A 12,218-nucleotide genomic window follows, 5' to 3' on the forward strand; every position below is an offset into this window, starting at 1 on the left:
TCATGATAAATGGGAAACAGCTGATTATGTAATGGTTAAAGTAGACTACTTTACATTTAATTAAATCATTTTATGTATTATTTTTTTTTTTAAACAGTAATTAGATGAACATACAAGGTGACAACAGTCAATATAAATTGTCCCCATCTTAAAAGGGGTATCAACCACTGGGGTATTGAAAAGGTACGTTTATTTCAAAATTATTATAAAAATATTCCGACACAACCTATAGTACAAGTCAAAAGTCTGGACATACAGTAGCCTTATTGCTAATGTTCAGTGCAATTTAAACAAGTCATCTTTGTTCATACTTTCCCATCAAGATTAAAGTCAATCAAAACAACAGAATATACACAGCATGTGTTGGAGTGCTAGTCTTCAAGCCACATAAAAAAACACATAAAAATGAAAAAAAAACATATACATCAAATAATTTAAAACCACTAAGCTAACAGGCTCTACACACACCATGTTGCTGCACTGTAACAGGGAAGTGCTCACTCTGGGGACCAGTATGCAGAATGTGTCTCAAGGTAGGAGCACTGATCTAGGATCAGATCGCCGTGAGCTGCAGGTTTGGTCTTTCAGCTCACGGTGGATAAGGCTAGGCCACAGAAACCTGGTCCTGTGTGAACACCTGTGTTCTGAGACACTTTGTAAGTGTGGGGCCTGGTGCCAGGATCAAATGCGCTAAGTGGGCATGGGAGAGGCCTTATCAGTTCATTTTGTGCGTCCTCATTTGTGCTCTCCCCCCCCAAGTGGATTGCCTGTGGTTCGATGTGAGGTGTGTGTGTGTGTGTGTGTGTGTGAGAGAGAGATAGAGAGCGAGAGACTTGTGTCTCCACTGCCTGTGCCATCGTACATGCAGTAATTAGAACAGCAGAGGAATGCATATTTGAAATGGATTTCAGCATGAGAAATATAGCATAGAAATGCACAGAATATTAAAATGTATGTATGGCAGAAAACAAAGAATGTACGCAATATGAAAGTTTCTTTGGGATATGCATTGTGACAACACATTGTAAAATTGCACTTTTTTTTTTTTTTTTTTTACAAATAACCAGTACATATATTTCTACAAATGTATGTTGAATTAAATAAATGTAACCAATATACAACCCGTCCCATATGTACAGTCCCCTCTAAAATTATGGGAACGATAGAGTGAAATTTATTGTTGCTATACTGAAGGTATTTCTTCTATTTCTGTAAAATGGTAAAACACATACGCATGTAAATACCGTGGAAAGAAATCAGATTTTCTGTACTTTAATCTCATATTCATCTTTTGATTTCAAACCCAAATGCAAAGATAACAAATTCCACTCTAATGTTCCTATACCTTTGGAGAGCAATGTATTTCACACACAATATTTGACTGTGTATTATTTTTAATAAAGGTGAAGTGGGGGAAGCCTGGTCCGTGTACAACAGGTTAAAGTTCTAAATGAGCGGTAGGAGAATGCCAGTGACTCACTGATTTGAAACAACTGCCGTGCTTTGCTGTGGAGGATGAAATACTTTTGAACAAGTCAATTAATTGGAGCGGATTTCAGCTCCGCCCATTGCTGAATCGATTGAACATCACCCACGTGAAAAAATATTATGCTGAAAAACAATATACTTCAGAACACTTTAGGTATAACTGCAAAAAGATGACATATATAAAGTATGCTAAAGCTACAATTTTCTTCTCAATTGCTTTGACATCAGTTTTCTTGTTCATTTAACTGGGATTATATATGCAGGTGAATGGTGTACATTGTGTGTGCTCCTGAATAGGTTAATGAATAACACAAAGAATACATTTCTTGAGGCAGGTTGCAGAGATTTGGCTTTCACGGGCATGCAGTGGCGATTCTGGTTTTTCACCAGTCAGGTGGAGGGGAACCCTTCAGAAACGTTCCCGGTCAGTAAATGTTTGACTGGGGTGGCAAGGATCACATGAACAGAGCACGCTCCCACACACGCAGGCACACACACACACGCGCACACACATGCACACACACACACACAATCACACACACGCACACACGTGCATACACACAAAGGTGTTTGTGAGGCAGAGCTCACTGTCACTGATAGGCCGCCTCCTCTCTCCTCCCTCCTCCTCCTGCTGGCTGCGCCTCCCACCCCCCACCCCCCCCGTGCAGGGGGGGAACCATCCACACCTCACACCCACACTGTGCTCGTGTTCTCCGTGGGCTTCTCCTGAACAGAACAGAAACAGAACCCGTGACCACACAGAGCCTTCCACGCACGGTCCTTTTCTAAGGGTTTTGCTGCATGAGCATGCGTACAGCATCCCAGTCATGGTCATTTTCCTTTTAAAGGAGCGTTTCCTTCAGACTGAACATGGGCGGGCGCTGAAAGGCCTGGTACCTTCTGCTGCTGGATGTGGACCACGGCGTCGTGGACCGTGACGAAGATGTGCTGCGCGCTCATGTGATTCATCAGACCGCTGGAGGTCAGGATCTTCAGCACGCTTTCTGGAGAGGACATAAAATCAGTCACAGACGTCTATTCTGCCACCTACCATTAAATCTACTGACCGCATCCTTCTCTCTGAGCAGTGCGCAGACGCACACTTTATAACAAAATACATACATTGCATAAGCAACATGGATTTTTGTTTTATTTTGTTTTAATCACCTGGACTTGCTAATTAGCACAATTCTTCAGCTGGGAGGTTGAACCAATTAAATAAATCAGCTAGTTGAGTTCATGGGTGGAAGAAAAACACGACAGGACTTTTACTTTCCGACCCCTGGACTTTCCACCTCGAGCATTTGCATCATATTTCAAAATAACAGCCTACCATTGCTTCGTGTTACTTACTACAGCTTACAATGATTTTGAGGAGGAGTAATGTACTTTTGAGTAATATATGGTTTTGGCTGTCATCGTAAGAAAGTAAGTAAACCAGTAATTTACTGGTTATAATGTGTTCACCCCATTCCCGGACATGGTATGTGTGCAAACTTACCATTGCAGTTTGACAGGTATATTTGCACTCCTACTTTTTGGCATTCTGTACACACCTGAAAGGCGAAAATAAGATAATCATAAGCTGGTAAGAGAGCTTACTTCTAAGGACATAATATGGGGTCAAAAAAGCTGTTCAGAACTTGCATGTGTCTGTGTGTGCATGCGTGCGTGTGTGTGTGTGTGTGTGTGTGCGTGCACACAATTGCATGTTCACCTGAATAAATAACCTGGCTCCAGCCACATCCACAAAACTCACGCTGCTGCAATCGATTAACACTGCCTGGATTTCACTGCTGCTGGTTTCTGCACAGAAGAGAGAAAGGTAACAATGATTGAAAATAGGGTACAGAAAGGTCAAAGGGTACATTTTCGCAAACATTATTTGGTGAATAGACATTTCATTCGTTCATGTTTCTAAGGGGAGCAGATGGTCCTCTCAACTCATAGATTTTCCCACTTTATTCAGATAGGGTAAAAGCAGAGAGGGTTAGAAATAGAGATGGGATAGCACCATGGCAGGGGATCAAACTCCGGCTGCCCAGGGGGACATGCACACAGGCTGCCCAGGGGGACATGCACACAGGCTGCCCAGGGGGACATGCACACAGGCTGAAAGTCAGTCGCCCCATGGACTACACCACACGGTTCGTGTGCCATTTGATTTTTTCCATATCAATAACACAACATACAGTCAGGTCCAGAATTATTGGCACCCTTGATAAAGGTGACCAAAAAATGGGTGTATAAAACATGTAATGAGCTGTACTGTATGCTGAAAAAATAGGGAAATTATTCTAATATGTAATTACTTTGTACTAATATAATTGCTCAGAGAAAAGGTTTTCTTTTTAGGATGTACTCATTTTGTTTTCTCAAAAAGATAGGTGCTGAAAAGATTGGTATTCCTGTTTTCAATACAGTACCGTGCACCATCCCTTTCCAAGGATAACACTACTGAGTGGTCTTCAATAGATCTAATAATCTGTATAGAGGAATTGTCCAAGATCCTCACCTGCCCTCACCCATTCCTTTCAAAGCAAACACTTAGAGCTCACCTGATTTAATAAATTCATTTTCTGATGAAAATGATGTGTTGGCCACTCCTGCTTCCTATATAGAAAAAAAACATTGTTTTTAATATCTTGTGTACGTATTTGGGCATGTATGCATTTTTACACGCATACCTGTGTGTATGTATGCAGCGTGTATGTTTGTGTGTGAGCGTGTATGTGTATACAGTATGTGTGTGAGTGTGTGTATACAATATGTGTGTGAGTGTGTGTATACAGTATGTGTGTGAGTGTGTGTATGTATACTCTATGTGTGTGAATGTGTGTATGCAGTATGTGTGTGAGTGTGTGTGTACAGTATGTGTGTGAGTGTGTGTATACAGTATGTGTGTGTGTGTGTATGTATACTCTATGTGTGTGAGTGTGTGTATACAGTATGTGTGTGTGTGTGATCTCACCACAGTAGCGACGGCCTCTCTGTCTCTCCTCTCCTGTATTTTCTCTGACCTGCGGATCCTCTCAGGAGTGAGGTCCAGCAGCCGGGTCACTGCCTCTCTGAAGAAACTGCGGTTTCCGTAGTAAATGGGCCCATTGTAGGTCAGGATCTTCACCCCTGGGATCTCGCAACACTGCGGGATGGAGACAGCAGCAAGATATTACCGTGTATGAGTGTGTGTGTGTGCGTCTGTGTGCGTCTGTGTGCGTGTGTGTGCGCGTGTGTGTGTGTGTCTGTGTGTGAGTAACAGTCCTCTCACCTTGCTGTGCTGCTCAATAGGTCTGTAGATCTCCGTATTGGATGCCCTTCCCAGCACTGAGCAGTCTGCCCTGCGGGACGGACATTAACAGCCATGAGGGTCAGAGGTCAACAGAAGAGGGAGGGGGAGAAGTAGGAGAGAGAAGGTAGAGGTGAGGTGATGTGAGGACACACCTCTGTGTGCGGCAGATGACTGTCATCATGGAGAAGACCACACCGATAGCCAGACCCAGGTCAACATTCAGGACAACCACAGACAGCCAGGTGACCAGCCACACCACCTGCATACAGGTACACACACACACACACACAGACACACACACAAACAAAAGCACACACATGCATAAAAAAGTTTAAAATGCACACAGAAGCACACACAAGTTAAAGGAATGGAGATGCATTATTACAACTTCAAAAACTCCCTAATGTTTCAAACAAAAAAGTACACTACAGGATGTAAACCACACACATCTGATATCGACTGTGTTCTCCATGGCGAGTTACCTTCGGTCACTCAGAGGTACAAAGGGCTAGCATGCGCATGTGTAAGAAAGAGAAACACTAACAAAGTCCATCTTGCTGATCCTCCACAGGTCTGGCAGGTCCTGGAACTGCAGGAACATCTGCCTCAGGCTGGTGACATTTATACAGGCCAGAACTGCCTATTGAGAGACAGGGAGGACACAGTAAGAGTCCAACACATCCACATATGCACACACACACACGCACACACACACACACAAGCATGTAAACATGTTATGCACACATGCACATGCCTACACACGCACACAAACACAGACACACACACATGCACACACACACACATACACACTCTATCTCACCTTGGGAAGGAAGTAGAAAAGAGGTCCGATCAGCAGGAGCACAATCAGAACTACCAGACTGGTGAAGAAGCCTGACAGCTGGAGCCCAAACAGAGAGGAGTATCAACAGTCTGCTCCCTGCTGCCATAGCAACAACACCAAACAACACTACAACGTTACAACTTCTCCCATTAAAACACATCCACCACCAATCAAGCTTTGTCCAGTCAGATGTTTTAAAGGAACCCAGGTGAAAAAGGAAAAGCCACAAAATAAAAGACTCATCCAAAATGGAGAAAGGAGCAGTTTAGAGCAAGAGTTCCCAAACCTGAAGAACCCTTAAAGTGACCAGCCAGGGGCTGAGGACAGCAGAGACCTACCTCAGATACAAAGGCTTATATCATCTCAAAGTTTAAGATATGAAACACATGAAATATTGAAATATATAACTAAATATTCTTCAAAGGGGTTCATTTTTTAATTTTACTGAGGAACCCCTAGGGTTCTCCACAGGTCACAAGTTTGGGAACCCCTGGCTTAGACCAATGAATTACCAAATCACACTTATGTGCAGATTATTCTGTCATCTGACCAGCAGGGTGTACAGTACAGGTAGGGTTTAAGAACATAAGAACATCTGAACAGGTCATTCCACCCATCTCGGCTCATCCCTTTTCCTACTTTCTAGTGTACATCCACCACTGCAACAAGCCTGATACTGGGTCTCTGCTACTACTACAGCACATGGCAAGCTGTTCCAAACTTGGGAAGGGGGTGTTGGCATTGATACCCAACATGGAGAGAGGTGAGTACCTGAGTGAACCCCCCTGCACTCTCCAGGATGTTGGTAGTGGCCAGGGTGGCTGAGCTGGGGAAACAGGTGAACAGGGATGACACGGTGTTGGAAATCCCATGGGCCAGCAGCTCCTGCAGAGGAACACACAACACACATTGGCAACTATCAACCATCGGCAATCAACCATCATCTGTCAACCAATCAGCAATCAACTATCATCCATTAACCATCATTTATCAACCAATCAACAATCAACTACCATCCATCAACCATCATCTATCAACTATGAACCATCAATATCAACCAATCAACCATCAACTATCAACTAATCAACCATCAACTATCAACCAATCAAACATCAACTATCAAGCATCACATCAGCCTACTGTTGCTTTTATTAGCTTAAGATTTTTTATGATCTTAAGATTATCAAGAATTAATTGCATTGCTGAATTACTCTAAAAGAAGCAACAAAAAAACAAAATAAAACACTACTTTTGCATCCCCATGACCAATTTTTATTTGCACACCTGCAGCCCTTTTATAGATCAGGTGTAGTCATACCTGGTTGGGGTGTATGGAGTAGCCGTGCTTGTCGGCGTAGATCATGGCCAGAGAGACGGACACGGCGTAGCCCACGAAGGTGATGGCCACCGTGTCCCCGGCCACCGCAGGCAGAGTCTGCAGGGCTGGTAGCCTGGGCTGAGGGAAGCTTGGGACGCAACAACAACAAACGCCGCAGTCAGGAAACAATGCTCATGCTAAGAGGCCTTCCCTCAGGTTTGTCTTGGTTGTTTCAGCCACCGGAACAGGATGGTAATATTGCAAAATTAATTTTCTGTTTGTAGGAAATGTATTTTATATATTGTGCACTGCAATGCATTTGTGTTCATGTTCACGCTTTCCACATTCGTCTCTAGAGATTCATTTTAAATAAAAGAAAGACAAAAATCAAGCACAATGCCAAAGATGAATTAACACCTAGTTAATTTTCCATATTAAAATTTACGTACGAGCACATGTAAAAAATCACAGGTGATTGCAAATCAGCTGTCAGCTCGAGAAAAACCTACAAAAGATCGATTTGTAAACCTCAAATTGTGCATTAGCAATTTTATCAATATAAGATCATTTTTGGAGAAATCCTCTGGTTGTTCCGGTGGTCTCGCAGCAGTGACTGAAGAGCGGGAAGCTTACCCGGCGGGAATGTGCCCCACGATCTGAACGTCGTATCTGGAGTCCAGGGATGAGCCGTAGGCCACGCCCGTGGCGATGATGACCTACGGGCGGGAGGAAAGGAAAACGCAGCGGGGTTACTGCCGGCAGGCTGTGTCATCACAAAACACACTGCTGGCACGCCTGACAGGAAAACACATCTGACAGGAGACCCACTTCTGGGGACTGCACACAGGTTCCCACAAGCCCAACACTGTTTTACAGTACTTTTCAATCTCAACACATCATTTACCAGAAGACGTTTTGTCAGGTTAGTTGAACGTGTGTGTTAGGATAGCTACCAATGGTACACTGCTAAGTGTAAGTGTTATTTACCCTTTCCCGCAGTAACTTCTCTTTTTATTTACATATTTGAATGTGCTTATGAACTCTGCAAATCATAAAATGTGGTGTTGACGTAGGTGTTTCTGTCCTCAGTGTTTCACATTCTATGATGTCATCACCTTCCAGGTGCATGTGGTGATCTTGCATTCCTAGTGCAGGTGTACTGTATCACAAACTGCTGTATTGCACCTTAGGAAAGTATCTGGCCGATTACATTTGTTTTTATGCTTATTATCTTGTAATTAGTTGGTAATTAATGTAATTAATTAGTTACTCATTGTTATTCTACTTTCTGTTTTGTTCTACTTATTTGTATTCTTGTCTTATTATCATTTCTAAATGTATTTTTTATTGGTAAGAGACTCACAGTGAGTATTTCCACGGGAATGGGTGTACGCAGGCGTTGGCGAAAGCGTGAGTTGACCTCTTTGACTGACACCAGGACGGACAGACAGACCAGCGAGATGAAGAATTCAGCCAGGTTTGTGTGGGGCAGATTCTCCAGAACTGAGGCCAGGGTCTGCTTACACAAAAGATACACATACACACATTGAGATTTGTGGGTAATGTGACCCCCAAACCACTCCCCACTAACTGCCCTTTCCAGAAATGGAATATACAGCATATAAATGTTAAAATTAAATACAATATCAAGATGTTGTAACACTTCACAATATGTGGGCGAATATCCAAAGGATCACTTTCAGATACTACAAGATATTTTTCAAAACACATTACTGTGAAATGCATTTATTACAAAATGAGTCAAATCTATTTAACAAAAGTACATATATCTGTAAAGCACTGCAGCATGGTTTTCTTAATGACATCATCATGCGCTAACCTTGAAGAGGGAGAATGGGCCCGTGTAGCGGGGCAGCCGCAGTCCCAGCATGCTTTGCAGCTGTGACACTGTCACGTGGAAGGCGGCGGCGCTGGTGAAAGCTTTGACGATGGGCTCGGACAGGTAAGTGGACAGGAACCCCAGCTGCAGCCCAAACATACCGATCTGGGGAAGAGGGGCAGCGAGGGGCAGAGAGGGGTAGAGAGGGGCAGAGAAGGACAGAAAACACACTGTGAGTCTTACTTTCAATCAGCAATCAGTGACAGGTCAGCACGACTGAACTAACACTGTCCCTGGAGATCTGTATCAGTGCTACAACCAGGGATTCTGCCCAATTGGATTAATTTTAATAAGATTATTATAACAACAGTAATAATAATTATAAGAATAATCATCACAGTCACCATCATCATCACCATCATTACCATAGTTATCATCATCACCAATAAGAACATCATCAGCATAATCATCAATATGAATAATCCTCATCATCATGATCTATTTTTTTTCTTTGCCAGAAGCCCTTAATGTGGATGATCTGTACAGTAGATGATCTTTACAGTAGATTATCTGTACAGTAGATGTGTTTTTACAGTAGATGATCTGTAGATGTGTTTGAGTGTGAGGATGTCTATGTAAAGGGCGGTTCCCAGCGCTGCTGTACCATCATGATCCCTGAGAGGAAGGCCACCGCCGACGCCACGCCAATCCTCTGAGCCTCTGCTTCTGCAGCCTCAGCGCTGCTGGAGTTCAGGCCCACTGGAACCAGCTGCTCCACCACCGAGCCCGTCATCAGACTCACCACGGCAAAGGTACCTGAGACACACACACACTCATACATAAGGGCACATACATACACATATAAGCACACACACCCACACCCACACCCACACACACACGTACATAAGGGCACATACATACACACACACATACACATAAGCCTACGTACACACACAGGCAAGCAAACGTACACGCAAACACATAAACACACAAACACACATGCATGCTTCCATGCAGAATGTTGCAGGTATATGACCACAGCTTTCACATATAGACAAAGTTACTCTTAACTTTAGAACTGTAGTTAAACTTGACAAAAACACATGTTCGATGATGCCTGTGTCGTGTAGTCCAGTAAGCACTTGTCTTTGTTCTAGCTGAAAGCGCAGAACTGCGAAGCAGCCATCGCACAGAAGCTAGCTCCATCTCCACCTAATCCATCAGCCTTATCCATCATCATCCAACACACAATCAGTCCGCCTAGTGCTTGTCAGGTGACGGGCGGATCAGCCACTGAACGGGTGCTGCTGCTCTCCACGGGGATCAGTGGCACACAAAGCACGATGAGAACAGCGAAAGTTTACGACTCGCCATAACTTTGCTGAAATCGCGTTGGATAAAAGCGTCCGCTAAATTAAAACGTAATAACACGGCGAGAAAGGATCGGGAGTGGGGCCCAACCTGTGGAGACGTGGCGCCCGGTGCCGAAGAGCATGTAGAGAATGACGGGAAAGAAGGAGGTGTAGAGGCCATAGATGGGAGCCACCGACGTCAGCAGAGCAAACGCCATCCCTGGGTCAGGGGGAGAGAAGCCAAGGAAGCTCAGTGACAAAAGGACAAAAACATTCAATATTTGATTATGCTCTGTTGTGAATCTTTTTTAATAGTGATGTCTTGTTGGAAATGCCATGGTACTTTTTATCCCATCAGAGCATTCAGTTTGTATTTCTAAGATATTTGAATGTTTGTTTTTTGTTTTGTTTTGTTTTTTCAGTATTTTTTCAGTATTTTTCAGTATTTGCGATTGCCCGGTACAGTACGTTACGGCGATGGAGGAGGACAATAAATGATTTTGCTCATGGCTATTCCCTCGACAAAAGCATTCGGAATTACAATGTAACGTGATAGGCTATTGTCCCATTCTACCCTATGGGGAAAGATGGTCAATGAAAAAGGGGCATTTTTTTCTCAGGTGTTTGAACAAATATACAGGTAGGCCTATAAATATGAATCACAAACGTTTAAAATCCGGTAGGCCTATTTTATAGCTTCGTAAAGATGTCAGCCTGTTTAAATCTGAATTTAAATGTAGCTTATTATTCAATTTCATTATGATGACAGAACGCCACACAAAATGAACAACTCATCATCACTCACAATAGCAACTCATACTGTTTAGCATTTAAGTTTCAGTCAGACGTACAGTCAGAAGAACAATACGATACAGTAAATTGGCTTGTTATTATTATTATTATTATTATTATTATTATTATTATTATTATTATTTAATTGCGCTCAGAATGTTGTAAATAAGCCGACTCACCTTGAGGTATGTGAAGTATCCCGACAGTAACACCCGCTACCATGTCTCCTAATATCCATTTTTTAAACCTGTACTTCGGTAGCCAGTTGAAAATGGGCACTCGCTCTTTCAACAGGTGAAGGAATGCCGACTGGGAACACCTGCACCGTCTGAAAAGCTTGTCTCTGAGCCGTTCTCCCTCGCCAGCCTTGTCCCGTGTACCGTATGACTGCTTGAAGCGATCCTCGGTGTAAATATTCCTGTACACGGCTACTGAAGCGCTCATCTTGCCAGGTGAATATGTCAAAAAGTGCGACTCATCAACTAAACTGCTCGGAATGGTTTAGTTGAAAAAAGCAGCAAGTTCTCTACGACTTCCTATATATAGCTGGCGAAAATCTGGCATCAAGCACAGTTGCATTTTCCTGTGAAATGTTCTGAGCCAATTAAATGGCTCAAAGTTGAACTTTTTTATTATTGAGCCGAACTTCTTTTCACGTGCACGTCTGGCAGAGACCCCTTGAGGTGTTCTTGTCCAAGTTTAACGATGATTGCTGGTGGCCCTCAGGGTCCTACCGCTCAAGGCTTATTATTTGTGAAAGAGGGACAAAATAGTGACCACCCCAGGTCCTTGGTCCGCATATATACACAGGATACACCACAACTTAATTCTTCAAAGACCTTTTCTTAAGGTCGTTCCTGGGTAGCGCTACAGAGGGGGAAAGCGCACAATGTACATCTCTGTGTGCGGTGCTCTCTGAGATGAAAGTGCTATTGTTGCAGGCGAAGGTGAAACTGCAAACCATGTATAGGCTATTAGCGACCATATGAGGGGAGCATTTCCGAAGAGGATTGATTTCTTGTCTTTGTGTTTTGAGTGTGTATTAAATCGCATGTTGAGAGTGAACGTGAAAAGAAATATGAATTCAAAGCAGACCTTGTGACATGTGATCGCATGTTTTCTGTGCTCCACTGATCAAGCTACAAGACTAGACTCTGATTATGTGCGTGTGCGTGCGCGCGTGCGTGTTTTGCAACCTATTTCTACAGCTCAGTTTTTACTGCATGGTTTTGGTAAAGCCCATTCTGGAAGCGCTACAGCACCAATAAACGGCACTGGATTCAAACCCAGAACTCTGT

At 43.2% G+C, this 12,218-nt stretch overlaps 1 protein-coding gene across 2 annotated transcripts; it reads right to left on the reverse strand.

Moving 5' to 3' along the window:
- Nucleotides 1-173: 173 nt before the first annotated feature.
- On the reverse strand, nt 174-11,693 carry slc26a10 (solute carrier family 26 member 10). Of its 2 annotated transcripts, XM_035381847.1 has the most exons (18): nt 11,100-11,692; nt 10,238-10,348; nt 9,441-9,592; nt 8,777-8,941; nt 8,300-8,452; nt 7,570-7,652; nt 6,937-7,084; nt 6,390-6,503; nt 5,598-5,675; nt 5,322-5,417; nt 4,930-5,036; nt 4,757-4,826; nt 4,460-4,630; nt 4,047-4,101; nt 3,206-3,294; nt 2,990-3,044; nt 2,386-2,492; nt 174-2,214 (listed from the first exon to the last, which is right to left on the reverse strand). In XM_035381847.1, exons 1-18 carry the CDS (start codon nt 11,362-11,364, stop codon nt 2,176-2,178), a joined length of 2,058 nt encoding a protein of 685 aa, XP_035237738.1. In that variant the 5' UTR covers nt 11,365-11,692; the 3' UTR covers nt 174-2,175. The 2 variants fall into 2 exon arrangements, with proteins under 2 accessions (XP_035237738.1, XP_035237737.1); XM_035381846.1 differs by having other exon boundaries at nt 174-2,492; nt 11,100-11,693.
- Between the last annotated feature and the right edge of the window lie 525 nt (nt 11,694-12,218).

Source organism: Anguilla anguilla, chromosome 11, assembly GCF_013347855.1.
Source record: "Anguilla anguilla isolate fAngAng1 chromosome 11, fAngAng1.pri, whole genome shotgun sequence".
In the NCBI taxonomy this organism is placed as follows: domain Eukaryota; kingdom Metazoa; phylum Chordata; class Actinopteri; order Anguilliformes; family Anguillidae; genus Anguilla; species Anguilla anguilla.